The sequence below is a fragment of the Eublepharis macularius genome, chromosome 7, assembly GCF_028583425.1.
Source record: "Eublepharis macularius isolate TG4126 chromosome 7, MPM_Emac_v1.0, whole genome shotgun sequence".
Lineage (NCBI taxonomy): Eukaryota > Metazoa > Chordata > Lepidosauria > Squamata > Eublepharidae > Eublepharis > Eublepharis macularius.
This window is the reverse complement of record NC_072796.1, coordinates 54,775,369-54,788,948: the sequence shown is the minus strand read 5'-3', so window position 1 is coordinate 54,788,948 and position 13,580 is coordinate 54,775,369. Positions and strand designations below refer to the sequence as shown.

Here is a 13,580-nt window from a genome sequence, read left to right as displayed (position 1 = left end):
GCTGCCTCGGCGCCACTCTCGCTTCGCCCTCGCCGAGAGACTCAGCCGCCGCGCCCGCAGCGCATCTCCGGCCGAGCCGGCGGCGCTGCTCCTGGAGAAGCAGATGCCCGACGAGGGCGACCCCCGGGCGCCCCGCCTGCGGGTGGGCATGCCGCGGCTGGCTCCCCTCCTGGGCCTCTGCCTCTGGCTCCAGCTCCCTTTCCCGGGCTCGGGCGCTCGGCTGGACTTCCGCGTGCTGGAGGAGCAGCCTGCCGGCACCTGGGTGGGCAGCTTTCCCGCGGATTTCGTCTTCCCAGACTCCAATGCCTTGTACCGGCTGGAGACGGGCGCCCCCCACCTGCGTGTGGACGGCAAGACTGGCGAGATCTACACGGCGACCCGCCTGGATCGGGAGAGCCTGCCGGAGTGCCGCCTGCTCTTCCCGTGGGAGCCCTGCTACCTGGACTTGGAGGTTCTCTTCGTGGATCTGCTGAGCAACAGCCCGCGCCTGCTGCAGGGGCGTGTGGAGGTGCTGGATGTCAACGACAACAGCCCCCGCTTCGAGTCTCCTGTCTTCACGCTGGCCGTCCCCGAAAACAGCGGCGTCGGGACGATCTTCCCGCTTCCACCGGCCACGGACGCCGATACTGGAACCAACGGGGTGGCTTCCTACCAGCTCCTGCCTGGTTCTGATGCCCGCCACCTTTTTGGCTTGCGGGTGGCTGAGGACCAAGACGAGAAGCAGCCTCAACTGATTGTCATGGGAAACTTAGACCGGAAAGAGGCCGAGTCCTACAACCTCACCTTCCGAGCGCAAGACGGGGGCCACCCACCCCGTGCTGGCAGTGCCCTGCTGCACGTCAGAATTCTGGACGTGAATGACAACGCGCCTGCATTCGAGAAGCCCCTCTATGAGGCGGAGCTGCTGAAGAGCAGTCCCGTGGGCCGCTCCGTACTGCAGGTTAAGGCTGAGGATTCTGACGAGGGGGCCAATGCTGAGATTGATTATTTCTTCCACTCCGCCTCGCCTGCAGTTCGTAGGTTGTTACAGCTGGATAGGACCACGGGACGTATCACTGTACGAGCTCCTGTTGACCGGGAAGATGTCAAGGTTCTCAAGTTCATAGTGCTGGCCAGGGACAGGGGGGTCAGTCCCCAAACTGCCCATGCCCGGGTAGTGATCAGCATCAGGGACATAATGAATGGCACCCCAACCACAGAGAGCCATGATAAAATATTTCAGTACATTGATGAACATCAGAATGAATACGTGCAGGTAAACGTAGATGGCAACTGCATTAGTTTGGAATGCATTCGGGGAAAATACAGTGAAGGAGTGTTACTCAGAATGTAGATTTTTCACTTCCAATTTCTCTCTTCTGCAGAGGCTCAAAGACTGGGTGGCCATTGAAAGTGATTCCAGTGACCCTCTGAAGAGGCATCTGCTAATAAACATGGTGCATCTAGCGGAAGAGCGGATTAAACAGTTAGGAGGAACAGTTGAATTGGCAGGACTGGGTGTGCAAGAAGTAAGCCGTTTCTGTTCTGCTTTCAGCATGCAAAGGTGTCTTTCATTGAGGTTATCATATAGCTACAGCTTTTAATGCACCAGGTGGATCACCCTAAGGTACTTGCTGTTATCCATGTATTTAAAGGGACTGTAATCATTCCAGTTCTGTCCCATGGATAAATCACGCGCAGACTTTATTGACGGTTTAAACAGGTGTTGGTCGTTGATCCAGAAACTTGCTTGTTTGTTTGGGATATTTTAGACAAAACCTGAGGCTTCTGAGGCAACTAAAAAAAAGAGAAACAATGCAATAAAATCAGTAAGATTTCCAATTACTCCTGAATTCCCAAGAATTCTGAGTCATAATAATAAATGTCTAAAATACAATTGGAGTAGCAGCACTTAAAACGAGTAAAAAAACCCAGCAGCAGTTAAAAATGCCAACTAAAACACTAATTGTTGCCAAATGCCTGGGAATATAAAAACAGTCATAAAGCACCTAAAACTCAAAAGCGTAGGTGCCAGGAGAAAGTATGCAGGAAGACAATACCATAGATCTGATGCCATCATAGAAACAGCCCTTTTTTTGTAGCCACCATATACAGGCATATGGATATAATGGTGACACATGTAAGTTACAGCCTCAGTACCCTCTAGCAGAAGAATATACTAAAAACACACATAGTACCTCCCATTGTACATGTGGAATATTTTATTACTCATAGAAGGGAATGTGGCAGTACCTGTAACATATATTTACAGGTACGCATTGGATCCCCCCCCCCCCCGAAATTTGCAGTGTTCTCTGCGTGTACACATTACTTCTAGTCAGGGGTCATTTCGTAGAAAAAGAGCTGGAGGAACTCATTAGCATAACCAGGGCCGGCGTGCCTATTAAGGCCAGGTAGGCAGTGGCCGCAGGCGCGGGGTGCCGGAGGGAGCGCTGGAGGAGGCGCGGCGGGCGGGAGCGCGCGCCACAAAGCACCAGCCTCCTATCCCTCCCACCCCGTGCCGCTGCCGCCGCCAGCACAAGCCCCTGGCCAGGCACAGCCACCGCGGGCAGGCATCTGTGGCAGCGCAGGCAACCGAGCGGGAGAGCTCGGAGGCTGCCCACCGCAGCAATCGGGCCAGCGGCGGCGCGCGCTCCCGTGATGATGTCATGCGTGACATCATCATGCAGGCTGGTGTGCACGCGCGTGCTCGTGTGTGTGCGGGGGCGGCCGGCCGGCCGGCCGGCCGGCCAGCCGCAAGCGCAGCAGACCCTTGCGCCGCCCCTGAGCATAACTCATTAGCATAAGCCACACCTCTTGCCATCACCAGAAGTGTGTCATTCGTATAGCTGATTTGCATATGCCACACCCCCTGGCATCACCTATCCTTGCTGTTTTGGACCCAATCCTGGCCATTCCGGGCCAAAATTGGGCCTAAAATGGCAAAAAGGGGCTGAAAATGGCTGAAAAGGGGCCCAAAATGGTCAGGATCAGGCCGCTGATGAGCAGGAGAGTGATCCTCCACCCGTAAGAGGCCCAATCCAGGCCGTTTTGACCCCAATCCAGGCCGAAACAGGCCCCCCCAAACGGCCGAGAGTCAGGTGGACAGGGGTACTTGACGTGACCTCTTTGGAGAACTGCTGGAACTGCGTTCCTGTGCGTTCCCCCTCGAAATGAGCCCTGCTTCTAGTTATGAATTAAAGGCTGCTGTGAGCCCAAAGGACCCACTCTTTGTAGAAGGATGACTGGCTTTCGGCGAATAGGACAGTTTCTCCCTACATACCCTTGCTTGTCAATTTCGATCAGCAAACAAATGTTTTCTGACCATGCAAGTAGTCTGCTATTGGCTCCTGCCAGGCCACTTCTCTTACCATGATGTCCTCTGCTATTCGGAACAGCCATCCAGATAAACTGCCTCATCCCTCTGATCTTTTTGTCAGGCACTCGAACCCATTTTGTTCCAAAGGGCATTTGGCTAAAAACAATCTGCTATAACAATGACAACAACAACAACATTCAATTTATATACCACCCTTCAGGACAACTTAATGCCCACTCAGAGCGGTTTACAAGGTGAAGGACATCTGATCAGAAAGAGCTTCTTTGACTGGCTGCATTATTGTAATGCTTTGTGTATTGCACTTAAATTGTTGGTTTATCGTAAACTTTAAACCATGGGGAGAAGTGGGATTTATATTTTAAATAAATGGCTTGCCTTTAAAGGAGACATCCTGCTGCTATTCACACATTTATGTCTGTGGAGAGCCAGTTTGGTGTAGTGGTTAAGAGCACGGAACTCTAATCTGGAGAGCCGGGTTTGTTTCCCCACTTCTCCACTTGAAGCCAGCTGGGAAACCTTGGGCGAGTCACAGTTCTCTGGAGCTCTCTCAGCCCCACCCACCTCACAGGGTGTTTTGTTGTGGGGATAATAGTAGCACACTTTGTAAACTGCTCTGTGTGGGCATTAAGTTGTCCTGAAGGGCGGTATATAAATCGAATGTTATTATTATTATTATTTATATCAATACTTAAAACTGTTACATTGAGAAAGGGGAAGCCCTGGGCGGTTAGGTGAATTCTTTATCCGTTCAATCCTTTCAAAAGGTTACTCCTGAAGGTCCAAAGATGAACCTGGGGCAAGGGATGGCCTGAGGGGGTCCAATCTCCCCAGGATTTCAAAACTCATCTGAATATTGAAATCATTGGATATTCCCCTGACACTCTTTTTCACTGGCCTCCAGCATAGATAATGATGGACAAGGGAAGAGCATCAGTCACCTCAGATGAGATATTCCTTTCCTGTTAGTAAATTGTCACAATCATGTTCTGAGGAGTTTTCATTGAATTCCGAATTAGCTTGTAACCACTATAACCGCAGCATCCCTTGTCACTGTTGTAAATGGAAACAACTGAACACTAAACTTGTCCTCTAAAACTATGAATTTTTCAAAATCACTTTATCTGCCCCCCCGCCCTGTTAAACCATTATGTATGTGTAATTTAAGCTGTTACTTCTGTTTCAGTTACCCAATGGAAATACAATTCCCTTGCCACCTGTCATTCTGGCAAATATTGGAAATGACCCTAAAAAGCCCACTGTTTGTTTTTATGGCCATCTGGATGTGCAGCCAGCCAAATTAGAGGATGGATGGTCAACAGAGCCATATATTTTGACAGAAAGAAATGGTAAGCACTGAAGCATTTTAAAGGTGATAGAGCTTTCCTGAACTTGTAAAAGAATGAGGATTGGGATGTCGGTGAGAGAGCAAGAACAAGCAAGCAAAGAGGCAGATGCAGGACGCCTACAAGGCAAGAGGGACTTCTCATTCAGCCTTCTGTTGCCAAAGGACTTGTTAGCTGCTCTTTTTGCTTGTCTCTCATGCTTTCACTTTTGTATTCAAGGTCGTCTGTATGGTCGTGGCACCTCTGATGACAAAGGACAGATTCTGGCTGTACTGAATGCGGTAGAAGCCCTTCAAAGACATGTATATGGTTTCTATGAATCTTTCTAATTTGCAGTTGTGTGCCATTTAAAAGAAAATTGTCCTAACAAAGTGTTTCAAAACATTCTTTAGCAGGAACTCCCTGTGAATGTAAAGTTTCTGCTAGAAAGCATGGAGGAAGTGGGATCCACAGGGCTCTTTGAGCTGGTTGAACAGAGGAACAGTACCTTTTTTTCAGATGTCAACTACATTATAGTCACAGATACCTCATGGATCAGCAACAAGCCTGGTATTACATATGGAACAAGGGGGAACTGCTATTTCTTTGTTGAGGTATGTTGAAGAAACTGGCATTGTAATGCTCTGATTTTATGGACACATTTCACAAATATCTGAAATACTTACCTAAAATCAACGGACTTGTTGAAGAACAGTGCTGTCCTAAGCAGAGCTCTCTCCCTCTAAGCCCATTTAGTTCAGTGGGCTTACATATCTGTACCTTTGCTTAGGATGGCACTGTAAATATCTCTTTAAAAGTCAGTAGAATATACAGCACAGCCACATCCTTTGAAATTAGTTTGGCCAGGATCCACAAAGCCCTATTCATGAATGTACAAAAGTCTTTTATTATTTTTGTATGTGTAATGTATTGGTCGAACTCTAGCTGATAGAGAACTCAAGGCTTTGCTATCAGTGGCCACTAAGTACGGGTGGCAGCAAATCAGGAGAGCCAGATAAAGACCAATCACTGAGCTGTAAATAAGTTACAATGTATGTGAGTTATGCAAACGAGGGTATTCTAAAGTACGTGTTCTCATTGGCTATAACTCTTTGGGAGGGAAAACTGGTATGTATATATATTGAGGGTTTCTGTCAGTTGTGTGTGTTGTGTGTGGTTATACTGAATAAAGAGCTGTTGGTTTACTTCAAGTCTGAACCCACTATTTAATACTGGCGACGAGGATGGGATCTCTGATTGGGTATGCAGCCCCAATACCCGAGCGATATCACTAACAAGGTGCTTGGGTAGGCAGCCCCAAGACCTAAGCTGAAATCTTAAGCGTGAGGAATTGTCACCTCCGCCATCCGACATATGCTCGCGTCGTCCAGAAGGCAGACATGGCCGCTAAGGGCCACTTCGAACCGTTTGACTCAACAGCCGAGGACTGGGAATCCTACATCACCCGCTTCGACTTCTACCTTGAGGCAAACAAGATTGAAGACACAGATCTCGCGAGAGCAACGTTCTTCAGCGTGTGTGGGCGTTCCACGTTTGATATAGCGCGGGCACTGGTGGCGCCAGCCCAGCTTCAAACTACACCGTTTGACACAATAAAGAACCGACTCAAAGAACACTTCTCACCACAGCCATCAGAAATAGCCAGCAGACACGCGTTCTACAACCGCAACCAAGCCCAAGGGGAATCCCTAGCGACATTCGTCACAGCCCTCCGGCAGGCAGCCCGGCATTGCAATTTCCCTGACCTAGAGATGGCACTTCGGGACAGATTGGTGTGTGGGCTGCGAAATGAAAAACTCCAAAGACGACTCTTTGCGAAGAAAGAGCTGACTTTCAAAACAGCGCATGAGGAGGCACTCGCTGCTGAAGCAGCAGAACAATCCGCAAAAGAGGTCCGGCAGTCGCACACTCCCCCATCCTCCCGCAGGGCCGAACAGGTACATCAGGGGGGTGTAGAGGACGTGTCATCATCAGAGGACGACGAAGAAGAGGTCCTGAGAACTAAGTTCCACGGCAAGCAACCGGGGGGGGGCCGCAACAATTCAGGGCACCCCTTGCGCAAGCTGTGGAGGACCTCACTGGAGGAAGTCCTGCCGGTTCCGGGAAGCACAATGCCGAAACTGCGGAAAAATGGGACACATCGCTCGAGCCTGTCGCTCTACAAAGAACCAAGTCGGATCGCCCAAGTCCAGCCACAAGTCAGCACTGGGCTACAACAAGGCACCCAACCGCAAAAGCGACTGCCATACAGTCACTATACGCCACGCTAATGTAGCCCAGACTAGTGAGTCATCGGTGCAAGCATTACGACCTCCAAGCAGCAACAAAATAAAAGTAACCGTGAAAATCCAAAACATGCCCTGTGAAATGGAAGTCGACTCAGGGTCCGCGTTATCCATCATCTCTTCACACACCCTCAAGCTGATACGCAGAAGGTCATCCACACCTCATCTTGAATCAGCAAACATGGTGCTGAAAGACTTCCAAGGCCGCCGCGTGCCGATCATGGGCATCAGCACATTCCAAGTAAAGTACAAGGACTTTATTGGCCCACTACGATTAGTGGTAGTTCAAGGCCGCCAACCTAGCTTACTCGGCCTCGACTGGTTCTGTCCTCTCGGCATCCAAATCGCAGGCGTGCAGCGGCTGCATCGTGATGAGGTAGCATCAGTATGCAGAGAGTTCCCAGCAGTCTTCGACGGGGCCCTTGGTAATTACACAGGACCGCCTGTCTCGTTTGACTTAGACCCAGCCGTGGCCCCCATCTGCCTGAAGCCTCGCAGGGTTCCATTTGCGCTCAAGCCAAAGATAGATGAGGAACTGGATCGTCTGATCGAACAGGGGATCCTGGAGCCAGTTCCTCACGCTAAATGGGAAACTCCCATAGTCACCCCACTGAAACCCAATGGAGCGGTCCGAATTTGCGCAGATTATAAATGCACAATCAACAAAGCACTGCAGCAACATTCCTACCCAGTACCAGTCGTGAGCCATCTCCTGGCATCGCTTCAAGGGGGAAAGATTTTTGCCAAGCTTGATCTGGCACAGGCTTACCAACAACTACCTGTGGACGAGGCGACGGCAGAAGCCCAAACGATCGTGACACACCGGGGGGCGTTCAAGGTTAAGAGACTACAATTCGGCGTCAACGTCGCCCCAGGAATTTTCCAAGGCATCATGGAAGGACTTCTACGCGGAATTCCAGGCGTCATCCCGTACTTTGATGATGTCCTAATCGCTGGGGAGTCAGAAAGCGCACTTGCAGAGAGGCTTCGCTGTGTCCTTCGCAAACTACAGGACGCCGGCTTAAAGGTAAAGAGAGAGAAATGCCAATTCGCTGTTGAGAGTGTGGAGTTCTTGGGATTCCTCATTGACGCAGCCGGTATTCATCCCACACCAGCAAAGGTACGGGCCATTAAAAGTGCACCTCCTCCAGGATCAAAGAAGGAACTACAATCCTTCCTGGGCCTATTAAACTTCTACCACGCATTCTTGCCACATAAGGCCTCAATTGCAGAACCCCTGCACCGCCTTCTAGATTCCTCAGCCCCCTGGGGGTGGGGCAGAAGAGAAGCCGCGGCGTTTGAAGCAGTAAAAAAACTACTGTCGTCAGAGAGCGTGCTGACACACTTTGATGAGAAAAAACCACTAGTACTCGCCTGCGACGCCTCCCCATATGGTATCGGAGCCGTCTTAAGCCACAGAATGCATACCGGGCATGAAGCGCCCATCGCCTATTTTTCAAGAACCTTGTCGGCCGCGGAACGGAACTATGCCCAAATAGACAAGGAAGCTCTGGCAATCGTTGCTGGAGTGAAAAAATTCCATGATTACCTCTATGGCCGGAAGTTCCTCATCGCAACCGACCACAAACCACTCCTGGGACTACTTTCTCCAGACAAGCAAACGCCTCAAATCCTTTCGCCCAGAATGCTGCGGTGGACGGTGTTCATGTCTGCCTACTCCTACGACTTACAGCACCGCCCCGGCAAAGCAATGGGACATGCCGACGCCCTGAGCCGCCTGCCACTTGCTGACCAGGGGACCGACCCATCTCCAGCTCATCACATCATGCTGCTGGAAGACTTGCCGAGTCCACCACTTAGAGCCTCCGACGTGGCGTCACACACTGCTAAGGATCGCACCCTCAGCCGCGTTCTCAACTGGGCGTGGAGGGGGTGGCCATCAGGCCAGCTGGCCGAAGAGTTTCGGCCGTTCCTCATTAGGCAGCACGAACTCTCAGTGCACAAGGGCTGTCTGCTATGGGGAAATAGAGTTGTAATCCCCAGCAAACTGAGACAACAGGTGCTGGAGGCACTACACAGCGGACACCCAGGCATAGTCCGCATGAAGGCAATGGCACGCAGCTATGTTTGGTGGCCAGGCATGGATAGGGCTATCGAGGAATGGGTCCGTACCTGTCAGCCGTGCCAAGAAACACGCCCAGCTCCAGCGCAAGCCCCAGTACATCCTTGGGAGTCAGCGAGAGCACCCTGGTCGAGACTCCACATTGATTTTGCAGGGCCATTTCAGGGACAAACCTTCCTAATAGTTGTGGACTCTTATTCAAAATGGCTAGAAGTTGTTCCCGTCTCCACAATGACTACTGCTGTGGTCATTAGGGCCCTACGTCAGCTGTTTGCAACACACGGTTTGGCTGACACGGTAGTGTCGGATAACGGAACACAATTCACGTCAGCGGAGTTCCGGCAGTTCCTGGCCAACAACGGCATCAGGCAAGTCACGTCTGCTCCGTTCCACCCTTCCACCAATGGGCAGGCAGAACGGATGGTGCGGACAACAAAGGACAGCCTTCGGCGAATCAGCCAAGGAGACTGGCAATCGCGATTGGCTGCGTTCCTGTTACAGCAACACGTCACGCCGCATTCTACGACAGGGCGTAGCCCCGCTGAGCTACTCATGAACAGGAAGCTCACCGTGACTCTCGACAGGCTGCACCCCGACCTAGCGGATGAGGAAAGGCCCATGCCGGAAGGAGAGGTAAGGACCTTCCAGCCGGGGGATCTCGTATATGCCCGCGACTACAGTGGACGTCTGCCATGGGTGCCTGCGACCGTGGACACCACAACGGGACCAGTGTCATACGCCGTTGTCGCTGCGGATGGCAGGAAACTACGAAGACACGTGGACCAGCTACGACGCAGATGGCCGACCAGGACAACGGGAGCCAAGAGCTTACCAACGCCCAGTGAACAGGATACCATCCCTCCAGAAACGGACAGTGAAGCTATACCACAGCAGGCACCAACAGTCAGCTCACCGGCTGCAGAGGCAAGTACTAACCCCGAGAACCAAGCGGAACTAAGTAACGGGCTCCCAACTGCCCAAACACCGGCTCAATTGTCGGACGCACTTTGTCCCTCGCCTTAAGTGACCTTACGGAGGTCCCAGCGGACTCGGACTACTCCCAGCCACCTGAAAGATTATATTTGTTAGGAGGTCAGTTCTGACTTAGGGGGGAGGAGTGTAATGTATTGGTCGAACTCTAGCTGATAGAGAACTCAAGGCTTTGCTATCAGTGGCCACTAAGTACGGGTGGCAGCAAATCAGGAGAGCCAGATAAAGACCAATCACTGAGCTGTAAATAAGTTACAATGTATGTGAGTTATGCAAACGAGGGTATTCTAAAGTACGTGTTCTCATTGGCTATAACTCTTTGGGAGGGAAAACTGGTATGTATATATATTGAGGGTTTCTGTCAGTTGTGTGTGTTGTGTGTGGTTATACTGAATAAAGAGCTGTTGGTTTACTTCAAGTCTGAACCCACTATTTAATAGTATGCATGCACAGGAGATATTGGATTACTTTCTTTCCAGTAACAGCTGATTGTGGGGATGTTTGGGCTTTGCCAGGTATACAAGAAGAAGCTGAAAAGCCTCCATGCATGCACCAAACACTGTGTGCAGCACACTGGAATTCTATCTTTGAAAGTAGCTTTGATGATGAACCCATCAGACATCTAGACCCATCAGATCTAGATGTACAGCTAAACCATTCTTTTAATTGTCAATTAAATTGTCAAGCACATTCACAAATATTACCCAATTAAAATCTGCCTATACAACTCAAGCCCAGAAACAGATTACAGAAACAGTGTTTAGTCAATACGCAAGATTTAGCTTTGGCAAAGCTTAAACTCTTTCATAGTAAATTATATGAAAAGCTACTAAGCAAAGGGCAAGGCAGAAGTCCTGAATTTATACAACACAGGTTTCTTTTTAAGTAGATGAGATTTTCTCAACAAAAAAGAAGCGCTGAACAACTTTGTAAAGCAGCCTGGCTAAAGTTTTATCATAATAATGGAACACACATTTACCTGGATCCAGGGGTCATTTCGTAGAAAAAGAACTGCAGGAACTCATTAACATATGCCACATCCCTTGATCGTACAAAAATGGCCAGGATTCAGCTGCTGCCAGATGGGGGAGTGTTCCCCCACCTGGCAGTGGCCTGATCAGGGCTGTTTTGCCCCCAATCCAGGCCAAAAGGCCCCAAATGGCTCAAAATGGCCATTTTGGGCACATTTTGGCCTGGATCGGGCCCAAAATGGCCTGGATTGGGTTGGTGCCGGGCAGGGCAGGGGTCCCCCACCAGGCAGTGACCCAATCCTGGCGGTTTGGGTCCTGATCCCAGCTGAAAAGGGCCCCAAATGGCCAAAAATGGGGGGGGGGGAAACGGCTGGGACCATGTTCATGCGGGGTGGGGGAGGCTTCCCCCGCCTGGCACCGACCTGAAACGGGCCCAATCCAGGCCAAAACAACCCAAAATGGCCGACAATGGCTGTTTTGGGCCCGTTTCGGCCCGGATCGGGGCTGAAACAGCTGGGACCATTTTGGTTCCAGGCTTCCCGGCACCAACCCGATCCGGGCCGTTTTGACCCCGAAACGGGCCCCAAATGGCCATTTTTAACACATTTGGGCCAGGATCGGGGCCGAAATGGCTGGGACTGGGTTGGTGCTGGGTGGGGGAGGCTCCCCCTGCCCGGCACCAATCCGATCCTGGCTGTTTTGGCTCTGATCCGGTCCATTTTGACCCCAAAACGGGCCCAAAATGGCCATTCTTGACCTGTTTCAGCCTAAACGGCCCAAAATGTTTGAAAATCAGGTGGGCTGGGCCACCTGACTTGGGGGAACTACCACAATGGTGTTCCAGTGCATTCCCCCTCAAAATGAGCCCTGCCTGGATTCAGTAGACATGATTATGTGTGCCACCTGTACAACCAATCTGACTCTCTTCTATGAAGGGAAATTCTCTTCACACGTGTGGGTATTTCCTACAAAAGTGCCAAGCTGTTCTCCTTTCTCCCCATATGCACAGGTCTATGCTAAACCCAGCTGAATTTCTAAAATAATGTGTCAGGGCTGAACTCATGCTTGTAAATCTCAGGCCATTTTTGCACGGCCTCTTCCAAGTTTTCTGCCTGTGCTTTTCTGTACGGGGAGAAAACTCGGAAGAGAACCCTTTAAATGCTGCATTGAAATCTGAAGAGGGAGTTACTTATCTGGAATTCAGATGAAAAGCTGAAGAGGTATGGGACTCAGGCTAAACACTGCAAAAATCGCTCATGCAAAGAAGGCCTAAGATTTGTGAGAGTGAGCTCACCATGGCTATGTGGTACTGCGAGGAAGGTATTCTGGACTTGTTTCAGAGCTGAATCTGTGATTCAGAGCAGGCTCCATGCTAGATCCTGGCTGATACTAAGCATTGGATCCAGCCAGCTTTTTAGCTCCATGTTGCCCATTAACTTACCTTTCATTTCATGCGATAATTTTCCCCGTATTACAACAGTGAAAGATAATATGTTCCCACCCATCCTCCAAGGAGCTCAGTGTAGCATACATCATTATCTCCTCATCCATTTTATAATCACAACAAAGCTGCGCGGTAGATTAGACAGGGAGTGGCCAAAGGTCACTCCATGAGCTTCATCACAGAGTGGGGATTTTAGTCCAACAACTGTATGACACTGATTCAAGATATTAACAGTCCTGTTTTGCCTCATATTTAAGTACTTGCAATTGGTCCCTTTCACATGCCTCAAGTCCTTTTCCTAAAACTCTGAAGAAATCTCAGTCTTCCCTTTTCTGTTTTCTCATCTCCCATCCGAGAGAGATCTGCCAGGCCCCCTGCATGACCTTATCCTTGTTTTTATCAGAAGTCACGTGGGAGACCATCCCATCTTACTTCTCCATGTGCTACTTCCTTCCACCAATATAATATTTAAAGAGTTATCATTTACTCTCTTCTTTTAGTGAAGGGAACCAACCAATCGACTTTCCCTTTTCCTATTCTATATCTTGGTCTGAAAGTTTAATGTATCCCAATTTAAACGTACCTTCTGCATTGACCCCGCTGTAGCTGAACTGGAGAAATTTCCTGTCTTCCAACACAATTTTACCAGATTCTCAAACCATTCCCAAATACCCTACAAAATAGCTGCCTTATTCATCCTACCAACTGCAGTATCTCAGTGCTGTTTGCAGAGCAGCTGCTTTGGGAATGTCTCTCCTAGACACAGATCTGAATCAGACTCAATAATAGGGAATGTCTGGGTATATTGAAGATAGTCCAAGAAAGAAGCAACTTTTACCAGTTTGGGGGTATCTCATCCCAACTCTAAGTGATGCAGTTTTGTACCCAGTGCCATTAGGTCTCCTTTCTACAGGTTAGGATTTAACTGTCCCCCTCCCTGCCCTCTTACTTCTTCATACTTAAAACATGATGCTGGATGTATATTTAAATGTAATTGTCAGTGTCAGTGTGATACAAAACATCAGCCTTCACTGATACAGCTGTGATAGGTTTTTTACTTCTGTACCGGTTTGTGGCAGAAGAAACTTAAGGATGCTTTCTTACATGTTTGTAAGTTAAGTAGCAAGTGTGACTTGACCTATCTG

The 13,580-nt window shown here is 49.7% G+C and overlaps 1 protein-coding gene across 3 annotated transcripts in view; it reads left to right on the top strand.

Moving 5' to 3' along the window:
- Positions 1-13,580, top strand: part of LOC129333810 (cytosolic non-specific dipeptidase-like) — a 33,836-nt gene continuing 20,256 nt past the window's right edge. Inside the window, exons 1-5 of one of the 3 annotated variants that reach the window (XM_054985699.1) lie at positions 1-1,255; positions 1,365-1,508; positions 4,503-4,665; positions 4,882-4,964; positions 5,055-5,255. In XM_054985699.1, the coding sequence (XP_054841674.1) occupies positions 104-1,255; positions 1,365-1,508; positions 4,503-4,665; positions 4,882-4,964; positions 5,055-5,255 (1,743 nt within the window). In that variant the 5' untranslated portion in view covers positions 1-103. The remainder of the gene's footprint in view (positions 1,256-1,364; positions 1,509-4,502; positions 4,666-4,881; positions 4,965-5,054; positions 5,256-13,580) is intronic. The other 2 variants (XM_054985698.1, XM_054985697.1) reach the window with 2 other exon arrangements.